Genomic DNA, 22,118 nt, shown 5'->3' with positions numbered 1-22,118 from the left:
AGATAGTGGTGGAAACAACTGCAGAGGTTACGGCAGAAACATCTTTGTTCCTGGGGGGTTATACAGCCTGGTCCCACCCTGACCTCTGGGAGCAAATCAGGAAACCATCTTCTGAATTAATAAACTGTAAGAACACCCATGAGAAAAGAAAATGCCTTTATTCTGAGAGGTGGGGGCTCTTACATCTCAGCTTGTATTTTTTCTGTTTGTTTCTAAGGCAGACATAAAAAGACTCCATAATTTATTCTTAGGACATCTGAATAGTTATTTATTGAGAAGCCACAGTTCTCACACTTTTACAACTGTCGGCTTGTATAAGGCAAAAAAAGCAAGATGGATCACTATTTTACACAGAAAGTAAAAGCTCTGGAGGAGGGACTGATGGACATGCAGTTACTGGTCAAAATGCAATGTACATGACATATATAAAAACCATCGTGAAACAGAGGAGTTGTTGTAAATTATGGTTACAACCTACTGAAATAAATATTCAATATATTATTATAAACACATTTGTATAGTCTAAGATTGTAATTAAAGTTGTCTTTGTACATACATGGTTAGTTGAAATTCAAACAAAAAAATGTAACATTTAGAGGAGCAAACGTCAACATAAAACAACTGCTTTGGACTTGTAATGATGTGGCATGATATATCCATAATGATAGGATTAATCTGGTGTGGCAATTAGAATGACTAATCCTTTGGGATGTAGCCTCTATGGAGTTAACTGCATATTGAAGGGAAGAGCCTGGTACATTAACAAGGATGCAGAATGATTCAAACGGCTGTCTGGGTTTGTTTGTTTTTCTGGTTTTTAAATGAACAGAGAGAACAAAAAAAAATCATTTGTAATTGCCTCGTTCTTCTTTTAAAAACAAAGCTGGGTTTTTTTTTTTTAAATTTTATTATTAATTTTAAGCAGTTGGCATCCACAGAAGAGAAACAAAGAAATGAAAGGACTCGATTCACTCATCTTCACAACAATTTACCATCAATGTATATACAGTACATTAATGAAGCATTGTTTAAACTTTAATTATAACAGGGACACACCTAGCATGTTTTCTATGTAGTTTTTCCATTAACAGTATTAAACGATGGTGCTCCATATTGCTTATGAACATATAGATATGAAATTAGGAAACCGATGAATCAAAGAGAGGTGCTAATCTTATTACCACACAGCTAACATGGCATTTGTATTGGTAAACTTCTCATGGGCATTTAGAGCTGACATAAAAATTCCTAATGTGGCTAACTGAGTTACAGACGAGGTACATGCATGGATACCAGGCGACCCCCAGCCGGTCCTCCGGGCCAGCTTCCTTAGTCGTCCTCTTCATCTTCCTCATCGCTGTCCTTCATGGTGATCCCCTGGAGCCCTCCACCTTCGCTGACCGATGCCGTGGCCTCCTCTACTGTCAGCCGGTTCCGGATGGTCTCGTAGGTTTTGCTGTTCAAGGTGGAGTCCAGCACGCCTTGCAGTCGGAAATCCCGATACGTTTTCTAAAGCAGGAGGAGGCACAGGGGAAGGAAGAGATGGCACAGAGGTCAGGGATTACACCGGCTCCCCTCCTTCACCGTGGGAGTGAGCCTGTGCTGCCATGCTGGGGGTTTGAGGTCACCCATGGCAGTAGCCAGCATGCCAGGGAAATCCCAGCCCTGGAGCCATTCTGCATCTCTGCTGGCCACCATTCTTCATGGCAGAGGTCCCTTGAAGGTGCCTCGAGCAACAAATTATGACTCTGTGAGTCCAGCCCTGCCTTGGCCTAGGCTGTGCGGCTGTCTGCATCTTCTAAGGAGGGGCTGCTCAGGGGATCTTTAGTAGGGGAGGCTGGGGTCTAAAAGGACGTCAAAGCAAGGGAGAAGGGCAATGCTACAGCTAACTTCCCTTGCTTCTGGATGCACTCCTCTGCTGGTCATGTCAGTTATTTTTCTTTATGCAGCAGAACAGCTATCACCCATAACCACAGATGTGATTACACATTCCCGGAATGCTCTGTATTAAATAATCCTACCTACAGTATTGGGATTAAATAGGTCCAGGATACCGGGAAAAATTGTTGCTGTATAAACACATGCCCATGGCACGTGTTTCATAAATCTCTCTTTCTTCACCTAATTCTGAAACTGGAGCTGTATTTCCATTGTTAGCCGTATTTCCCTTGTTATTATGATTAATATCTGTCACTTGAATTTATGTTTGAAAACTTCTTGACTCTGAGATAAAACTCTGACCTCATAGTTCATTCAATCATGCTCTGTGGAAACTACTATTCTGCTACAAATTCTTGGATTTGTTGTAGCTGCTTCTGAATGTAATATTGGTATAAATAAAGCACAAAAAATAAAGCTTTCCTCAGCTAGCTGACAAGTAGAAATAATTCGTCTGTGCCTGTTGTTTTCACTTATGAAAAGCACATTTAATACATTTCAGTTTTAATTTATTCATGCCTTCAATGTGTTCACTGCACACAAGACCATAAACATTCTAAAATACTAGACCAAAAAGCATTAGATAGAACCTAAAATGATCAAAAATATATTTACCCCCTTCTGTGATCTTATTATTTCATGTAAACCACTGCGATTTCACACTGAAATAATTATCATTAGTCCACGGCACGCACACACACACATATACACGTGCACTCAAGGAAAAAAATGTTACTTTCAGGGTATGTTATCTCACCTTTGTGATCTCTTAGAGTTGATTATATACACCCATTGTAAAAGAAACAACTTCAATTAACTATGAGAACAATCCTCATTTGCATTCCGATGATAATCACAAGCCATACCTGGGCTTAAATGTTTCTAGTAAAACAGTGTTAAAAACTTTTGGTTTGATTTAACCCATTTTAACACTGGGGTTCATTGGTGTAATCAACATGTTTGTCCCCAGAAAGGCTAATTTTGGTGCACTTACCCTGCAGGTAGGGTCAAATGGTGAGTGATTTGCTTTTTTCATGCAAGCACCTACTTTGTTCTTATTTGCACATCTGTATGTTGCATCTGTATTTATTTCGAGTTCTTGTTCATCCTTCGCTACATGACATACACACACCTGTCTTAATTTTTAGGGATTTTAATGAATGGCTTAGTTTATTTGCCAGCAACAGTTTACCTAATAGAACAAGCTGCACGCATACACACACACGCTCCTTCCGACAGCAAGACGGTATCAAAACCCACATCAGACAATTACCTTTACTATCCTAATGAGCGTTTTCAGTTGGTAAATGTGAAGCTGCAGGTCCATGCGGTCTGTCAGCCAGGTGCAGACAACATTCATCGAGCTGGTGTACCATTGCTGCAAGAGAGACAGGACTTCTCCAGCACCCACGTTAGGGCTGCCTGCTGTGCCCTCAACAACACAGTCGGTACCAACCTTTCCCACTAGCCAGCCTGTTCATGGGGTATGACAGACTTAGAGCGGGAGACAGGCACCCTCTTTTACACAGCATTTCCATGCATGAGCTTTTAAATCATAGTAACAACAGCAACAAACTTATTGGGGGGGTGATGGCCACCAGCATGGCCACGAGGCCTCTGCAGTCTAAGTCAGCCATTGGTGGAACTTGCCAGCACCGGTATACCCTTGGCCCAAATTGATTTTGTAACCCTCTGGTCCTGCCCTTAAGTGTGTCAGACACACATCCGAGCTACTTACCGTCTTGAAATTCAACCCCAACCAGCCCTGGGGTGAGTCTGGCTCCCTGACGGTGAGAGGAGGGCGGGCTCGTGCAGGGCAAGGTTTGGCTGCGGGCGAGGCTGCTGGCACAAGCACCTTACAGCTGCCTGCCCGCGCTGCGCGGGAAATGCTTTGGTGTCACCCTCACAATTAGGGGAAGATGGAAAAGCAGCAAAGAAATGAGGTAGTGTCAAGCTGCTGAACTCGCAGGGCCGCTCCAGGGGCTGAAACGCTGCTGTCTGTCTGTGAGAAAGGCCTGCAGCTGTGTGGCAGCAGCCTGCCAGCCCCGCAGTACAGGAAGTCTCCGGTGGGCTGTGTGTGGATCAGCGCCCCGCTCACGCAGGGCTGGCGTTGCACGTCTGACGCCACACAGACGAGCAGCGAGCCCTCAAGAAAAGGAAAAGCTGGTGCTGGGGGTGTGTGGGAGGGGGCTGATCACAAAACCCTCCCCTCTGCGCTCAGCACAAGGGTTGATTACAAAGTGGTCTGTGTACAGAAACCCATCGCGCCTCTGTCTGCAGTCACACCCTTCTCTTCCAATCTTAGGCGCACACACACACACACACACAGAGATCAAAACCCATGGTGCAGGCCAGCTGCAATGAATCTAAAACCAGTCAAATATTAAAAAACCTCAGTGGACCAGTTTATAAACATCCTGATCGAGTGCCACCCAGGTTACTGTAGCCTAAAACCTTGCAGCAATCTAACTTGGGTGTTACTGCAGACACCACTGTCCTGGCTCACCCACAACCTGGCACAAGACTCACCAAAGCAAACAGATGAGACCAAGTTAATCAGCCCAGCTCAACGCACTATTAAACTGTACAGTAATACACCCAAACATTGCTACCCCCTCCTCCACGAGGAGCAGAGTGTAGAGGTTAGTCATGCTGAATGGGGAAGGGTTTGCTCCCCCCACTTTTTGAAGACATTCCTGTACTTCTATTTTTACAGGACCTCCATAAAATGGGGTAATAAAGGGATGGAAGAGTCACTAAGATGGCACCTGGTGACCTCTTGCTTTATGCTTACACCTTGTGCAACTTGTGGCAGAGATTCCTGCAGGCCCTTCATCTCCAGGACAGAGACCTGGAGAGAGCTAAGAGCTCAAACGAAACACAGGCAGGAGCCAAGCTCAGATACTGTCAGCTGTCACCTGAGGTCCTGACATCAGATTGGGGTTGAATTGTGGGTGAAGCACCTTGGTTAGCTGGTGTAGGCATGACTAGCATAACAGATACCAAGATCTGGAGTTTCTTCATGGCTTCCAATCCCTCAGACTCATCTGAGAGCCCAGGGCATCCCCAGCTGTGCCCAGGGAGCCCTGGGTGCCAGTGGGAGCTGGGACAGTGACCCAGGACAGACAGCAGCCAGCTGGTGGGGGGTGGCACAGAGTGGCTGCTGTCACTGGGGGATCTGCCTGGGCTCCCTTGTCATGCTGGGGGCCTGCGTGGGCAAAACTCAGAGAGAGAGAGATGGTTACTGTTTATCATGTCATTTCTCTGCAGTCAGCTTGCTCACATGAGTCACGCTCTCAGGTGGCATTAGCTGTGACCCAGGACCGCGCTGGCACACAGATGCCCGGGTTGCCCAAACACCTCCTTCCAGCACCTCTTTAAGTCAAAACCCACAGAGGAACAAGGCGACCGTATGTCACACACACACACACACACACACACACACACACACACACACACACACACACACACACACACACACACACACGCCCTCTCCCTTCCACTGCTGCCTCTCGTCTTCCACAAAACGATCTGCTGGGTGTTAATGTCACACTAGAGGAGACGAGAAGCCCCCGGCGGGGGCAGGTCCCGCCGTTCTGTGTGCCCCGTGCCACACACACCTACATGGCTGCACGGAGCCGAAACAGAAGTGATAACCTCTGCCTGGAGGTTATCAGCTCGGTGCCTTTGCTGCCACAAGACCCTCAAATTAAGCCAAATGAAACACTTTTTCTGTCTTCCCAGAAGGCGCTTCAGCATGCCGGATTCTGGGGAGACACAAACTCCTCGGAGCCGAATCGGAATTGTACCCCTCTCCTCTGCAGCACCGGCTGACAAGGGTTCAGCCAGGCGTACTGCTTGTCGGTGTGAAAGGAGACGGTTTCTCAACACTGAGCTACTCCAAAGACTTTCTGCGCTATGAGAAAAAGACAAAGTCTAATTCATTGATCTTGATACACAAAACCGTCACGTCACTTCATAGAGGACACACCAACTGCTGAATTTAAGCCCTGCATATTCATAAAAATAAGTTAGCCCATAAATTAAACGTTCCCTTTAGCTATCACTAGTGTTGATGTGCTATAAGATGCACAAGCCCTCTGATTCATGACTAACCTACCAAAGAAGATAACATTTGCATATGATTATATTATTAAAAAAAACAACAACAAAGCCAAATGCTCCGAAACAGAAACGTGATCATTTCAGACAAAAGAGCACAGTGTGTCCCATGGGGACACCGGCCACCTCGCTCTCCCTGGGTGGCCCTGCCATCCCCCGAAGGGCAGTGGGGTGTGTGCCGGGGACGTGGGGTTTCTCCAGGCTCCGGCTCCAGCCCTGTGGCTTGTCCCCATACACAAAGTGCAGAGCTCAAATGCTGAACTATGGGGCTTTGCCATAGGGCTGCAACATATTTCTGTCACCCCAGCTAAGCTGTGGCACCAGAACTCTGAAGTAACTGGTGTAAACATATTCTCACACCTGGTTGTAAAGAATGAGTAGACTTCATTGAAGTTCCCGTGCCCGTGGACCTCACCTCCACACACCTCACTGTCCACACATGCATCATTGATGCTAGTTGGCATCCCTGCCCAACACCCAGAGGACAACTGACAGTCTGGGGGCACTGGGTTCGGGGTGGCTGTGGATGCCACACACCCACTGGCATGTCAGCAGGGAAGGAACCAGGGTTCAGGTTAGGTTTCCTGTTCCCCTTCTGTCTTTGACAGCCACCCTCATTGCTGGGTGCTAGCCTGAGTAGACAAGGAGAGCTATGGGCTGGCTGCGATGCTACTGGACAAGCATTACAGGAGCTGGAGCATGCCAAGGGATGGGCTTCCACGGCTGCCCATCCAACACCCCAACCAGCTCGAGGAACAAGCTTCCTCATTTCCCCCTCCACCAATCAGTCTTTTTTTTTTTTGAATGTGAAAGCATGATCAATAAGTTGCTGAAATAGCAAGTTTGTCTCTGAATACATAAATTGCAAAAATTGATATGAATAAATCTGCAAGTAACACACTGAGTGTGGCACATTTTATATAAAAAAAAAATTTAATAGCCCTGTGCTGGGCTCCTCTGCTTTCTGGGAGGTGGTGTCATTACACATACCCAGGAACATCTGCAAACCCCCGTCTTCTTTGGTGTGAGCTGAATGGAAGCATGACCTCCTGTTCCTTGCCATGAACCTTGAGTTCACACTCATATTTTACATGTTACAGGAAGCCACAGCTCACCCCAGGGGTGCTGCAAACAGAATCTCGTAAGCCAGATGCAACACTGCTTCTTAAGGCACCTGAAGGAGCTGTATTCTTCATTCAAAAGCTTACATACTAGTAGCTTAAGGTCACTTCAGCTTTTGTAAAGAGCGGGACAAAACCAGGAATGCTTATAGGGCTGGGTTGTCAGCAGGGTAGCAGAGGGATTACAAGGAACCTGTGACTCTGCCTCTTTCTGCCTTTACTGGTAGTTTTTTTGTGTGTGAACAAGTGCCATACAACAGATTGAGGCTGGTATAAAGGCCTGGGACTGTGCAAGAGCACCCCGCTGAGCCTCAGCTGTGCTTGCAATTAGCAATAGGCATGAAATGATTATTGTTGTGGTGGCTGATGGCAATCTGAAGTGACAAGTTTTATGGGGGAAGTTGTAGTAGGGATGTTCAGCAAGTTTCTGCAAACCATTAATCGAGGCTGCAGCGCGGTTTAGTCAAAGCTATTTTATGTCATTCCAAAGGTCTCACAAGGATGCTGAAAGAATATTTTTCTGCTCTCAGTGCCTTGGAACGGAGTTTTTCTAGGTCAGGGATTCTTTACTGCCCTATTTAGTGTCAAAAATACCCATTTGCCTCAAATTAGCAGAAAGCTTGTAGTTAAGGGCTAGAGATTAGGCATACAAAATTACTCAGCAGGTGACTGCTGGGTGGATTTGGGGGTTGAGAAGTCTTTAAAACTGACTACAAGACATTATATACTTCTGACAAAAGAACATAGTAATCCTACCTGCTTGCTTTAACCACTGTTGTTTGTCTATTATTATGTGCTTTAATGCTCATAAGAGCAAAACTACTGGTGATACTACTCAATTACCATAGTAACTCTCCCCTATGACCTCTCATTTCAGTACTCGCTTTCCAACCAGAACCAATCCAAGCAGGCCAAATCTATTTAAAACTGTGACACACACTGAACAAGGAGGCTCCGAACGCCGGCTGGCTCCCTCTCTTTGTCTGGGACACAGGCTTGTTTTGAAACGCTGAAAGGCAGCTTTGAAATGAACCCTTGAATCCAAGGTGTTTCAAAGGTGAGGGGCTGGATGCTGGGCGGCTGCCTCTGCAGCATCCCTGAGCCAGCCAGCACGGAGCAAAGGGACCACAGAGGTGGGGAGGGAGAGAGGAACGTGCCGACCATGAGTCTTACTTGCCAAGGGAAAACTGAACCTGCTCTCAGGCAACAGCCTTCTCAAAGCGACTCGATCAGCCAGGGGAAAAAAAAATTAATTAAAAAATTACCGACTCTTTGTATCTGGTGTTTGTATCCCAGTCCAGTGGGTCAGAAGCTCAGCTGGTGGAAAGCACAGCGGGGCTGCGCTGATTTACAACTGCTGACAGTAGGCGACAGCCAACAGAGCTGTGTCCATCCCCATCCCGGGCAGCTCTGAGATCAAATCCGGTATTCGGTGTTGCCACACACATTCATGGCAGCCACTTCTCCTTGGCAGGTGTCGTCTCCACAGGGAAGGCAGGGATGCAGCCACAGCAGTCCAGGACCAAGCTTCCTGGGGACCAGCTCTGCATTGCCTGAAGACTTGCTTGGGGAATGGGAGCAGGAACTCTTCTGGTGAAGTCTGCCCACCCACAGGACCATGCTCCTGCATTTGCTCATGCTGTGCCCTGTGCAGGTGGGTACACACAACGCTGTCTGCAGGTCTGCAACTCAAAGTCCAGGCTGCTCGACAGCCGTCATGGAAGGACCATTCTTGTCCCTCTGGTCTTCTGTGGTCACCAAGGCATTCCTCTCCATCTTCTCTCCATGTTTCACTGTGGATCCCAGGCAGCCATTGCAATTACAAGGACTTGGCAAAGACAGTAAGCACGAAGCTAGAGCCTCATGACCAATGCAGTTTCCTACTCCCTTCCTTAAAAAAAAAACCAAACAAGATATTCCCAGCAAGCCTGAATGTACACAGAGGCGTACATGATCCCACTTTGAGAGCCCCCTCAGATGGGATGGTGGATGTGGATGCAAGCAGTGGTGGGACTAAGTCTGCCTCCCGTCCTGCTCCCAGCCTGTGCTCACAAGGTCTTGGCCAGGGTGCCAGAGCTGAGCCCCAGCTATATCTCAGGCCGTGTTTTGGACATGCCAATTTTGCCTTGCTGCAGAAGGTGATGTGCTGTCCCCAAGGCTGACCCACGGCTGGGAGGGTGCTGCTCCCACACACAAGTGTGTCTGAAACTCTTGAGCTAAGAGAGATGGTGGTGGCCTTGGAGGAGGATGTGACACAGCTGGGATGGGCGAAGAGCCATGACCCCACAAGTGCACACATAGCTCTAGCCCCCAGTGTTGACGACGAGACATGGTAGCACCTTCTGGCACATCTTTCACTGTCAAGCCTGTGTTTTCTGGATGGCAAGTGGAGACTTCGCTATGCAGCAATTCCCACCCCATGCATTCATCAAACTCTTCTCACTACTCAACAAAACCCATCCTCTTCTCTGGGTGCCACTCCACAGCGCCCTGCTTACAGGCTCCCCCTCCCCAGCCGTTCGCCAGGGACCCCAAAGAGCCATCCAAAAGCAGATCAGCATTTTGATCTCCAAAACCCCCTCCAGAGCAGAGGGCCAAACCTGCCACAAGGTCAGGGGCTCAGCCCCACAGGCAAAGAGCATCTGGCTCGGTCACGTCCTGGCCGTGGCCACGGGTGGCATCAATAATAACCCAGTGACTCTTTCGACTTACACCTGCCAAGGATTTGACCCGTTACCCCAAGCCTGGGAGGGGCGAAGGCTCAGGGAACCGAGCGGTGCATCTCTGCCAGTGCCTGGGTTTTCCAGAAGCAGAGAAACCGGTGCGTGACATTGCCCGGGTTATAGGAACGAAGTTTAGTGGCTGTGGATCTGAGAGCACAGAGCTAACCAGAAAATAAGCAATGAGTTAATATCACAGGCATTGATCAGCTAGTCTTACAATTAATGCTTCCAATAAAAAAAAAAAAAAAAGCTCCCCCTTTTTATTCAACAGAATAAGAAATTAAACACTTGTGGGCTCATTCTAAAGAATGAATGAAATTGAATAAGCTACCTAGCACTTGAGATTCCCAGCGAGTGCTTGAATAGAGCAAACCTCCTGAGTTGAATGGATTGCCTTTTGGGACCAATTTGTCTCTTTTCACTCTTTATTCCTCCTTTTTTGCTGACAGATGTACAAAGGCGGAACTGCGCTGTGCAGCTTAGCTACATGCACCCACAGCAGCTGTCACTTTTGTCGAGCAAGTTAATCAAGCAAATGCCACCATATCCCACTTTCTATAAGGAACAACATGTTATAGACAGTAGTCTTGGGAGACGGGGAGGGAGGGAGAGAGACTTTATTTTAACTTTGAGTAGCTGGGGTTTTTTTTTTTCCCCTCTGTGTGTAAAAAAAAAAAAAAAAAAAGGGAAAAAAAAAGCAGCAGCCAAACCTGGTAGCACAAGCTGACACTTTTGTTTTCCCGTAGAACAAATATTTAATATGATTTTAACTCTAATTTGTACTGCAGGGAGAGCTGTCCGGTTTTAATTAAATTTAAGGGACTTAAGGGAGACGTTGTAAAAAGAAATGGAAGCTTTTTGTTTGCGTTAACGCTTGTTGATAATAATATATTGATTGTCAATTGCTAAGCCCAAAAGATTAGTGTAGTAAATACTATTATCTGAATGCCACAAGTGAAGTGCTAGCTTCCCGTCCCTGCTTTTCCCTTTGTGAGGCAGTTTGAATCACTGGTTGTTATTTATACATTTTCTTTGATAAAACCAACTTGTGTGGCTGATTTTTTTTCTCTTTTTTTTAAACCCTGCCTCATTAAGTGCATAATAGCATTTACGTGTGGGGCTTTCTGCTTTTTAGCCTTTCAAGCTTAAGCTTATATTCCTCTCTCACAACCGTGTTTCAAAACTTCGGATGTTCCCAAACAATTGGATACACACCAATATTGTATATATCAGATGCTCTCTTGCTATTGCCAACGATGGGAAAATAACAGAACATTACCCACACAGAGTAAATAAACAGTTATCGTCCCGCTCCGCTGCCGCACGCCGGAGAGTAACACTGCCTGATCATTAGGTAGCTTTTCTATGGCATGTAATTCTTTTAAGTGCGTATGCTCTCGTTAGGTATGTGTAAGTCAGCATCAGAAGTAAGCATTTTAGTGCAGCCCTGGGGAGCACAGGGAGCAAAGCATGGTGAGGGCTATGGGCAGCCACTGCTTTCCTATCTGGGAGGTAATTTCCACACACACCCCCCTTCATATACTTTGGAAAGTGTCTTTCAGAAAATAAATCTAAGCTTTGTTAACAGATTGCTGTGCGCTGATTTAACTTCTCTACAGGGACTTCGGCTTGGTACGTTCGGAAAGAGAGAGCACACCTCAGAAGTGTTTGGGGTGTGCAAACTCTTTGCCAGACTCTGGACTCTATGCTTGCACCTTGCCTGTACGAGCAAATCCTCCATCAGCCATCCCTGGAAGGACTCTGTGGGCACCTGGGCAAGCAGTCCTCACAGGGGCAACATGCCCCTCATTTTCTGAATTAAGCCTCTCCATTAAACTCTACATGGTAAAGTGCAAACGATTTAATGCAAATCCCCTGAAACCCTATGGCCTTTTCTTTCTTTTCTTTCTTTTTTTTTTTTTCCCTTAAATGTTATTACTTTATTCTATCAAAGCCTCATGAGTCTGTCTAGAGCCTCCCGGGTTGGACTCACACTCCGCTATTAAACAGCTGCACTGTTTCTTCCTGGGGTTTTTCATATCACTCTAAAACCTATCACTGCAAGTACACACAGTGTATTCAACAACCACCCTGGTGCTGTCACTTCTGGATGCCTTTTCCTCTATTTTATATTCCTTAACTACGAAATTCCATTCACATCAACAATGTAGCTATACGAGGAAGTTACAAAGCCAGAGGGGCTCAATATTAAAATAATTTGTATTATTATTTAATAAAGTCACGGTCCCAGCATTGCATAATAGGGTTAAGCTGCTAGCCAGAGCAACTCATCATCTGTCTAGGATGCAAATGGCATCACCGAATTACATTATCTGCTCTCCCCCCCTCCCCTTTCTCTTCCCAAAAATAAACGACAAAAAAACTTTAAATCACACAAGAGCTCTGCCTTCGAACAGGGGAGAGAATTCAGAATGAAAGCTGAGGCGCAGACCCGAGCGCATTGAAGTGCCGCACGCATTTTGCAGTACATATGGTACCTGAGATCACCCACTGTTTGGGGATCTCAGCAACAGGGTGTGCTCAGCCTGGCGCTTCACCCTTAATTGGATGGAAGTTGGACCCGACGGGGCTCGGCAGGCCGGTGCCACGGGTGTTAATGGGAGGGAGGCGAGGGACTCCTTGTAAGTGTGTTTTCTGCATGTGCTGGTGGGATCACGCTAATTCCCTGCGAGCCGAAGGGCCGCGACTCATCTCCCCACTGCAAATTTCTCTCCACTCCTGGTTTCATCCCTTTTAGAGGATGAGGAGGGGGAACCGACATCTTTCATACCGAGGTCCCCAGCAGATAAAGACGCCCAAGAAGATCATCTCTAACACTCTCTGCTTTCAGTGCTGCGCAAAATCAGTTACACCTACACGTGTTTTGTGCAGCTGCAACTCCGCATGCCACCATGAACCAAAGGTTTGTTTACTCTGCCCAGCAGTGGCTTTGCAGGCACTGTCTCACAAGCAAAGGTTTCCCACAGCGGGTACACAGTGACGGAAAGGGACCTACAGACTGTCCTGCACCTTCACCAGAGGAGGAACAACTCTGCTGCTGGGGATACAACGGCTTGTACGCACTCAAGGTGTGTGTCAGGGTGGTCTATCCCACTAGCCAGATGTCAGAACCTCTGCCTAGCAAAATCAGAGGTGAGGGCAGCCCTGGGGATGAGCTACAGGCCAGACATGCCAACATCCCCCTGAGCTTCGTCCCCTGGGCAGGACCTTGCCATAAGGGTTCACCTCCTCCTACAGTTGGGGATGCCCCCATCCCAGCACACCAGGGTTTGCTGTGAGCAAACACCTACACCAGCCCTGCTGGCTGACCATCACCAAATAACACCCATCCCTGTGCCAGGGAGGGCAAACCCTGGAGCCATGGCTGCTCAGGGATGGATAGAGAGCAGAGCAGCCTGCGAGGGGGACCTGTGTGGAAACAACTATTTATCTGCATCAGGGTGTGAGGGGATGCGACAGCCAATGCTCAGTGATCCGGGAAAGGAGCCTGGTCCTGGCAACACCTCTGACTTCTCTCTCATTCCCAAGTCCTCAAATCAGGGATACTCCATGCTTAAACCTGCAGGTCTGCAGGCTGAGAGCCTCGGCATGTGGCTCCTTACCTCCCCAGGACAGTCCCAGCACTTGGGCACCTGCAGAAAGTGCTGTCTTTCAGCTAACAGGCGAAGCCCATCCTGGCTATGTGCACCCCTGAGGACTCTGCCTGTACAGGGTGTGCTGGCACACAGCATCCCATGTACCCACATGCAGAGGACTGAGCTATAAAGGTGCCCTGGGTACACCCTCGGGTTGGCAGCCCTCTCCCTTCACTGCAGATACAGCTCAGCAAAGTGCACAGCGTTCGCTGGGAACTGTCAGATAAAGCCACCAAAAACCTGCTGCTCTGCAGGGTTTTGCAGACCTTAGTTTTGCTAAATCTAAGAGCTTCTGCATAAAAAAAATATAAAGGCGTGCACACACACACACACACACACAACACCACTTCTGTATGGATGCTTGTTCTCAAATACTTTTTTTAACCTATAAAATATTCTCTGCTTATTTCCATTTTTCAAAAAAGAAATGCAGTTGACACATTAAAATCTGAGTTTCTATATAAAGCAGCTTAGTAAAACACAATATCCACACAACATGCTGCTTTTTTTCTGTCCCGATTCTAGGGCTCTGTTAGTGCAAGGCAGCGACGGTGTAACTGGTTGCGAAGTTGCTCAACAAGATACAAGGCACTAACACACGCTGTGCAAGACTTTACTAATACTTGTTATCAGATTGAATTGAAAACCCTCACAAAGTGGCACTGGATAGACTTGAGCTGGGTCTTTCAGTGCCTGAAAATTCAGAAATGGAGCTAGATGCTGCCAGGGTACCTTGGTCCCGAGCGCAGGAGGGAGCAGCTCCCCTGTGATCATTTCTGGGGTGACATACTGGAGAGAACGCCCTGCCTGCCTCCGTCCTGTTAAGCATTTTTGACTGCTGATATCATACATCCAGGGCAAGGCTTAAAGGAGCACCGGGCTGCAGATCAAGAAAAACGAAGTGACCTGGGACAGCTAATCTCGCATGCACTGCTGGCTGGTGCAGGCAATGGCAGTGATTGTGTGGGGCTGGATTGCAGGGGGAGAAAAGGAAAAGAGGGATTGAAGGCACTGCTGGAAATCAGACAATTTGTCATTGTCCATGCAGGGGCCGTTGGCTCACCCCTGTGTGCACCGTGAGGTTTTTTGGGCAAAGGCCCTTTGCACAGCCCAGAGGGAGGGAGCAAAGCAAAGCCGCCGGCAGCGGGGGGCTCGGCTGCGGCAGCTGTGCCCCGGCGGGCTGGGGGGTCAGCCCTGCACATCTGTGTGCATCGGGATGTCCCGGCCCTTCCCACGCTCCTCGCACCCCCAGACTCGGCTGGGTTGGGGTTCGTGGGGAACACCAGCGCCATCAGGCTCTCCTTCCTGACGACCCACAAGACCAGAGCTCCAATTAGCTACGGCTTCTTAAACGAAGCTGGGAGGCAGCTCCAGCTCAGAGCGAGCTATACGACTTGTACAGTTATGAACGCACACAGGCAGCTCTCCCAGTCCTGGAGCAGGGAGGCTGCTCAGGAAAAGGCACGCTCCGGCTTGAGGATGCCTTGCTGCCCACAATACAGCATGACAGTCCCTCTTCCACAAAACCTACCTTGCTACTCACATCTACCAGGAAATAAATGATCCTTCACTCAGCGCCTGCCCTGAAACACATATCTCTGATGCTCAGAAGCACTGTGTGGATGATGCTAGCAAGCCTATGCTGACCCTAACGTAACAGAGCAATCAGTCTGCCTTCTTAGAATGATTAATGGAAAATCTCCTCTGGAAAAGAAATCAAATTAACTGTCTTCAACCAAATGTCTATTGGAATACGAAAAGCTGTTCTGATAAAGACATTTAGGAGGGAAAAAAAAACCCAAACCCCTTACAAGCATGTAAAATCCAGTGACAGATCTAGGACTTATTTTATTAAGACTCTCCCTAAAATAAATTAAATGAAGCCTACTTAAATGAGCACTTCAGTAAAGAAACCTTGCTAAGGGGAACACGGGAGGCCACATGCAAGTGCAGGGCTGCTGCTGTGTGAAGCTCATGTATGGGAGTAAAAAAGGACAAGGCTGGCTCCAAGGAGTGATGCCCGTGCTAAGCTCCCCTGCCTGCTGCGAGTGGGCACGTGGGAAGCAAAAGCGGCTGTGGAAGGATGCCGTGTGCTGTGCCCCCTCAGATTTTGTCCCTTCCTAGAAGATATACAGAAAATTGCCGTCACCATTTCAGGCTTTTTTTTTCTTCCCCAGTGAAGGTCCCTGACTTCAGGTCTGGGTTCAAGTCCTGTGGAACCAGCCAAGGGCTGAGGCAGCCTCTGCAGCAAAAGCCGCGCTGCTCCGGCTCCTCTGAAGATGCAGGGGGAGAAAAGCAGCCGCTGCGTTTCCTTGAGATCAGTCTGTCTAATTGTCTTCATTTCACAACTCACTCGGGAGGGGGGGCGGGGGGGGGGGGGGGGGGAAGGGGAAAAAAAGAAAAGCAAAAAACAACGCAGAAGAAATAGCTCAGTGGAGGCCATATCAGGATGGGAGTGGGAGAGAGTTAGTGCCCTAATGAGCAGTCTAGCTGCGTGGGAGGGAAACAGGTTGTTGTCTGTCTAAGGGAAAGCGGTGAGCGCGGCTGCAAGCAGATATTAGATGGGAGCCCGGCGCGCAGCCTGATATCCGTTCTTCCCCTGATCCTGCAACCCGTCCTCCTGTGAGTAATTCTAACTCACAGTGAGTAGCTCCACTGACTCACGAGCAGGCTTTTAGGTTCGAGGAGGGGAAGGAGAAGGGAGGGTGAGAAGGGCTCTCTTTTGGCATTTGATTGTGCCATGCAAGGCTTACACTGTAGCAAGGAATGCCATGATCCTGCAAGCACGCCTTGAAGGAGCTGCCAAAACTCGAGTGAGTAACCCTGCTGAAGACAAAAGCTTTGATTTTTAAGAATAAGCTAATGCTAAAATGTCTGCAGAGGACTTGCTGAATTAACCAGTCTAGCTGTTGGTCTGTGGTCTGTAATTTCTTCTGCATGCTCAGGTGGGATAGCAGGCTCCAAAGCAGTAGGTACCGACACATCTGCTGAGCTGCCTGCGGATCCTCCAGCAAAGCTGCGAGAAGTGCTCAGTCAGGCGAGAATGTAGCTGAAGTCTGAGCCTTGCACAGCCAGTGCCCTGCATCCCTACTATAGCTGATACTCCTAAGTCAGTTACAGCAAGGGTGGGAGCCTTCAGAAATATGAGGACAGTCCTGAGCTGTGTCCTCAGACCCTCAGGCCACTCCTGCTGGGCTCTGGGTGGGGAGAGGCAACCAAAAAAACCATCAACTGTGCTATCAGCCAGGGTGTCTCTGGGACTTCCTAAAAACCATGCTACCAAGCTGAGCTGAGCCTGACGGGACCTGGTGCTAGAGCCCCAGCCAGGGGCAGTGGGAAGGAGATGCCTGCTCCTTGAACACCTGAGCCGTGGGCTCTCCTCTGCTGCAGAGCAAGGACCTGAGCGACCGTCCCATCACCCTTCCCTGCCAGGCCTGCCTGCACCCCACCCTGCCATCAAGATAAACAAAAAACCTGCCTCTGTCTAGCAAACAGGCTCGCTTTCTTGTTCCAGGAGAAAACACTCCGCCTGGTATCCCAGCTTTGACGCAGACCTTTGAGGAAGCAGAACACATACCGTGACAGTGAAGTGGTAAAACTGCCTTCTGCAAAAGGCCCGGTGACTGCTGCCACCTCAGCAGCCTGTATCACTGCGTGATTAAGTTCTTACCAGACTTTTTGGTAAAGGCAACCTTCCTGATCTGATAACTGCCAAGGACAAGCCAAATACGCAGGGTCAATCTATGCACATTTAATCCCCAGAAGGCAGATTAAGTGTATAATTGACCCATATAATCCATGTATCATCTCCAGTGAAATGTTTTCCATGTCCGGTTTAGGCAGACATGAGGCCCATAAGCAAGCGATCAGAGACACAGTATTACCACTGCAGTAGATTTCATCAAAGTTAGAGATGGCTTTTTAATCACTGATCCCAGAGACTGCTAGATTTAAGCAGATGAACTAGCACTAAGCACATCTGTTTTAATCCTGATCTTCTACTCAGGCTGGTGTCTTCAAGAAGTACAAGGAGGAAAAAAATAAATTAATTTTTTTTTTTTTTTTTTAGGTCCTTGCAATCTTAGGAGCTTCTCTTGGTGTTTTGATCTCTCATATCAAAAGCATGTTTTTGTTTTTTTGGGTAAGATATTGAATTAATCATCAGAGAGAAAAATGCCATCTGCGCTATTTAGGGACTGCATCAGGATGCTGGAATTCGCAGGATCTCGGGGAGCTCGCTTGACGTTCAGTAGCCTTTTGTGTACGTGCTACTCGCCTGTGGCTGGGGAGGAAATATTCTTGCTATGTTTTACATTAGTGTTTACCAATTTACGAGGCAGAAAGGTTGGCATTCACACTATCTCCTAGTCAATCATAGACTTTCTGGATCACATATGTTCTGACGGTTTGAAACCTATACCGCAAGTATCTAAGGGTGTGCGTAAAGCTGCACACACGTACACACATCTATAAATAACTTCCACCGAAGGGCACAACCCTTACAACTAGAACTCCCACTGCTTTCCAACAAAATTACGGATGTATAATCTCCAATCCTATGAAATTCTGAGTGTCCCAAGCCAAAGGGGACCTGAACTTTGCCAGACTAGTCCGAAGACTCGCGCTCGCTCTGCCGATATTTTCCTGTGTGTAAGCTATACCCGCCTGCCTGTGCCTCACTGATCCTATACGCAGACGCAATCTGGATGTCAATTCTGCCCCCTTTCCAAGGAAAAAGTGGTAAAATTTTACTTTCTACCAGGCACTACACAGAGTTTGCAATCCTTCTGCATCGCATGCAAAGCATCACAGCCGTTTAAATCCGAAAGCACTCAGCCACGTGCAGGAACACAGGGAGCGGGTGCTACGATGCTATTCTGAAACTCTTCTGTTACCACTGCTCTCTACCAACGGGCCTTATTACAGTGTTTTAGCTTTAAATGTTACCAAATTAGTGAGCCAGGCCAAGTAAATAAGTCATGTTACTCTGCAGTAAACAGCACTGCCAAAAAGCTAGTTAGGTTTTGATTACCAGCAGAACTCCACGATCAATCTGTTCGTTCAACGATCCCAGGAATACAGATTTTTAAAATTAAGATGAGTCTATTTCGGGGGGGAGTGGGGGGGAACCCTGACTAATTTGCAGAATTAAGAGGATTAACACACAGACCACACAGAAATATTACAATAATCTTCCGCCAACACTGGGATCTCCCAAAGATCATAGCCCTGTTCGGCAGGTGGAAGCAGGGCACATGAGTTAGTTTCTGAGCTCAGAAATCATGGCAAGTACTAAATACTACTACTGCTACTAATAATAATGTGTTAACCCAGCCGCTGTTGGGAGATGACTTAATGCACTCTGCAGCCTCTGCTCCCAGGAGCAAGTGAAGAGGGGAAATGAATGGAAACACTGGGCAGGACTATGGAGGAGTGTGGGGATTGGGAATGTCCCGTGCCAGGCAGCCTTGCACTATGAACTGCTGCTCCTGCACTGCTCACGGCCACAGAACCAGCACTCAGCCCTGTGTGGGGAGCGTCTCCAGCCTGACCCCACTGAGAGCAGAGGAACGCCCTGCAGGCAGATTTCAGCTGTTGACCTGCCACTGCTGCACGCATTAACACAGAACATCCTAAAACCGGACTAAGGTTTTGGCTGGGGTAAACCAGCATCGCTGCGCTCAGCCAGCGAGGAGCCGGCCTCAAAAGTGTTAATAACTGCATTGCCTGGAGAAACTCTGCAGCTAAGAGGATTGCTCCTCGGCGGTGCCGGGGGAAGAGAGAACAAAACCAGGCCCCAGTCTAATTCAGCACCGTAAATACCATTTTTGATTATTCCTCTTCTCTTTCTTATTGATAAGGTGGCTAGTGCCTAAAATGACCTTGGAAAATATGACCTTGGAATCTTAGTGCAGATACCAAAGGAGCTTAAAGACCCTATGGTCGTGCTGCTTTGCTGCCTTAGGCAAAGGAAGCAAAGGGCTGTAGGACTGTGGCTGAGACCAAGCTCAGCACAACAGTGTTAAGCATTTCCTCCTGTTTGCACTGAAATGCAGGCAAACACAGCACCAATTTAAAAGCGGTCTGGACCTCGGTGACCCCCTCCCACCTACACCTAAACCCTGTTGCTACATCATGACCCGCCAGCAGCACCTCTGCCATGCTGAGAGCTGACCTCAGGGGCAATTCCCTCTGTCAGCTCCAACCTGGCAAAGACAACACACAACCACTCAAAATGGAATCCCCATTTTTGGGGAGCTCAGGCTTGGCACATCCCCATCCCTCCTTGCGAACCAAGGGCCCTGCAGCTCACCCCCCTCACATACACAAGATGCATGGGAAGATGCTGGTGGCACGGTCGCAACGCTGCCTCACCAGCATGGGGAATGGGAACAGGAATGGGCACAGCTCCCACACCCTGATGCTCCTGCCTGCAGCCAGGCAGAGAATTAAGAAACCCTCCCCTTGTTTTATATATAGGGAGATTTGAGGTAAGCAGGGAGGCAAAGCAAGTTTTTGCACTTTTTGCTTTCCCCAAGGTAGCTGCTCTTTCTTTTTTTTTTTACAATGTCAACTGCTAATTTGCTTAAAATGTGGCTTGTAAAACTAAGTATGAGCAGATCAAACGGAAATCAATATTTGTGCTAATTACAGCCTTTTGAAAATTGGAAATAATGGCCCAAAAAGGGTACAAACACACCAACTGTGAATCATAGGGAAAGGATGAGGGAAAAGGCAGTGTGGGCATTGAAAAGAACAGTCCAGATGAGCTCTGGAAATTTAACTGCTCGTGGAATAAATTTCAACACAAACGAGCAATGCACTCGCAGGCCCGCTGCAGATGGAAGCGACAGTCTTTTGTTTTATGTTTTGTTTTTTTCTCCCCATGCCTGCTTGATGGGTGATTTGCGTCTGGTGCTCTGCGCTGCAAACTCTCCCCGGAGCGAGCACGCGCGGCGCCCGGAGGAGGCACTGCTGTGCTCCGTGCATGAATGAGGCATTCTCAGTGGATATGGGTCATGCTAGTAGATGTACACAGTAAGATTATTTGACTCTAATTCATGCCACTTGATATAATGTGATAAAACATTTGACATGAGAGATAAGTTCCATTTTAATCCGGTAAGGAACGGGGAGAAAGAAAGAGTGGGAGTTGTAAAGGAGGAAGAGGTTTCTAAGGGACAGGTAATGCGCAGAAAGAGAGGTATTGAGTGAAGGAGGAGGTTGGTTGGGGGAAAAAATAAAAAAAAAAAAGCAGCTTTCCCTGCACACTGAGGAAGCAAACGAGCGAGTAAAGAAAGCGAGGAAGGTTGTTACAGTTCCAGAGCTGGGAGACTGAGAAATGGCACTGCTGAGAGATGAAAGGAAGGAAAGTAGGGACAGAAGCTGCTTCGAACAGAAATCGATATATGGACAGATACCCTGAAGGAGACTGAAACACTAATGCTACAGGCTGGCTGTCAACAGAAAACCTTCGCTATAGAATAGCTACGAGGACAGAAAGGCTGTAACGCAACAAGAGCAACAGAAACAGAGATATCAGTTAACATGCATCCAAGTCCAAAACAAACGGGCATCACAGGTCACTGTTCTCATACAATCCAATGAATTTATCTTGTGCAACAGAAAAATAGCTCTGAACATCTGGGTCAGTTCCTACCGTGCCATCTTCATCAAGGAGACCATGTCTCAACTTTACCTTTGGTGTCAGACACCATAAGATGGTCCTCCTGAAATACCAAAGTCCGTTCCTAAATCACCTCTGGTTTGGTTAGCTTTTAAAACTGAAATTTAGTATGCTTAACTCGCTGTGACTTTTGGAGTTCCTGCCATTGGAACACACTGCAAAATGTGCAGAAGAGATAGCCCTCAGCAACTGCAGCTGCCCAAAACCTGGCTCAAATTTTAACAGTGAGAACAATGACCGAGATGTTCTGTTACAGAGAGATTTTCCACAAGCTTAAACATAGTAAAGGGCTCTCTGAGAAGATGCTGTTCCCTTAAAATCCACACACAGACAGACCAAGACACAGTAGACTACAGTAGAGATTTAAAGCAGGCAGAGAGCAGATACGAGCCTTAGTCAGAAAGAAAGGAAAGATTTATTTAGTTTTTAAAGCTATAACCAGTAAATTTTCTCAAAATGTGACTTATCCTCCTGTCTTATTTTGTCACATTTTGGGTCTCTCCTGCTTGGTGTCCAAGGAGGAGAAGGCATTTACTTACATCAAATAACCTTTCTATATACATCTCCTCATTGACCTTATCACGCAGGACATCCTGAGAGTGGCGGACAAATGTCACATAGGCATCAGCAACATCCATCCCCGGCTTCTGCATGGGGGAGAGAAGAAGAGAGAGAGAGAGAGAGAGAGAGAGAAAGAAAAACATGAATAGCGCAGGGGGCAGCTCCTCTGTGTAGCCTCATCACCGCTTCTCCTTCTCCTCCATCTCTTGCTGTCCTCCTGCAGTTTGTGCTCTCCTTACCTGATGGACACCAAGTCCTGCTGCTTGCGCCCCGCGAAACGCTGTTTGCAGCACAGGATCATGCAAAGACA

The 22,118-nt window shown here is 47.6% G+C and overlaps 1 protein-coding gene across 4 annotated transcripts in view; it reads right to left on the bottom strand.

The window, feature by feature from the left end:
• Window positions 1-1,329: 1,329 nt before the first annotated feature.
• CADPS (calcium dependent secretion activator) overlaps window positions 1,330-22,118 on the bottom strand; it is a gene marked incomplete at both ends in the record, with an annotated part of 215,861 nt that continues 195,072 nt past the window's right edge. For all 4 annotated transcript variants that reach the window (XM_084269725.1, XM_084269723.1, XM_084269724.1 and 1 more), the window contains 3 exons: window positions 1,330-1,509; window positions 3,212-3,316; window positions 21,787-21,894. In XM_084269725.1, the coding sequence (XP_084125851.1) occupies window positions 1,330-1,509; window positions 3,212-3,316; window positions 21,787-21,894 (393 nt within the window). The remainder of the gene's footprint in view (window positions 1,510-3,211; window positions 3,317-21,786; window positions 21,895-22,118) is intronic.

This window comes from Gallinula chloropus (assembly GCF_964237585.1).
Source record: "Gallinula chloropus genome assembly, chromosome: 12".
NCBI classification, from domain to species: domain Eukaryota; kingdom Metazoa; phylum Chordata; class Aves; order Gruiformes; family Rallidae; genus Gallinula; species Gallinula chloropus.
The sequence above is the reverse complement of the archived record's forward strand: the minus strand, read 5'-3'. Positions and strand labels throughout refer to the sequence as shown.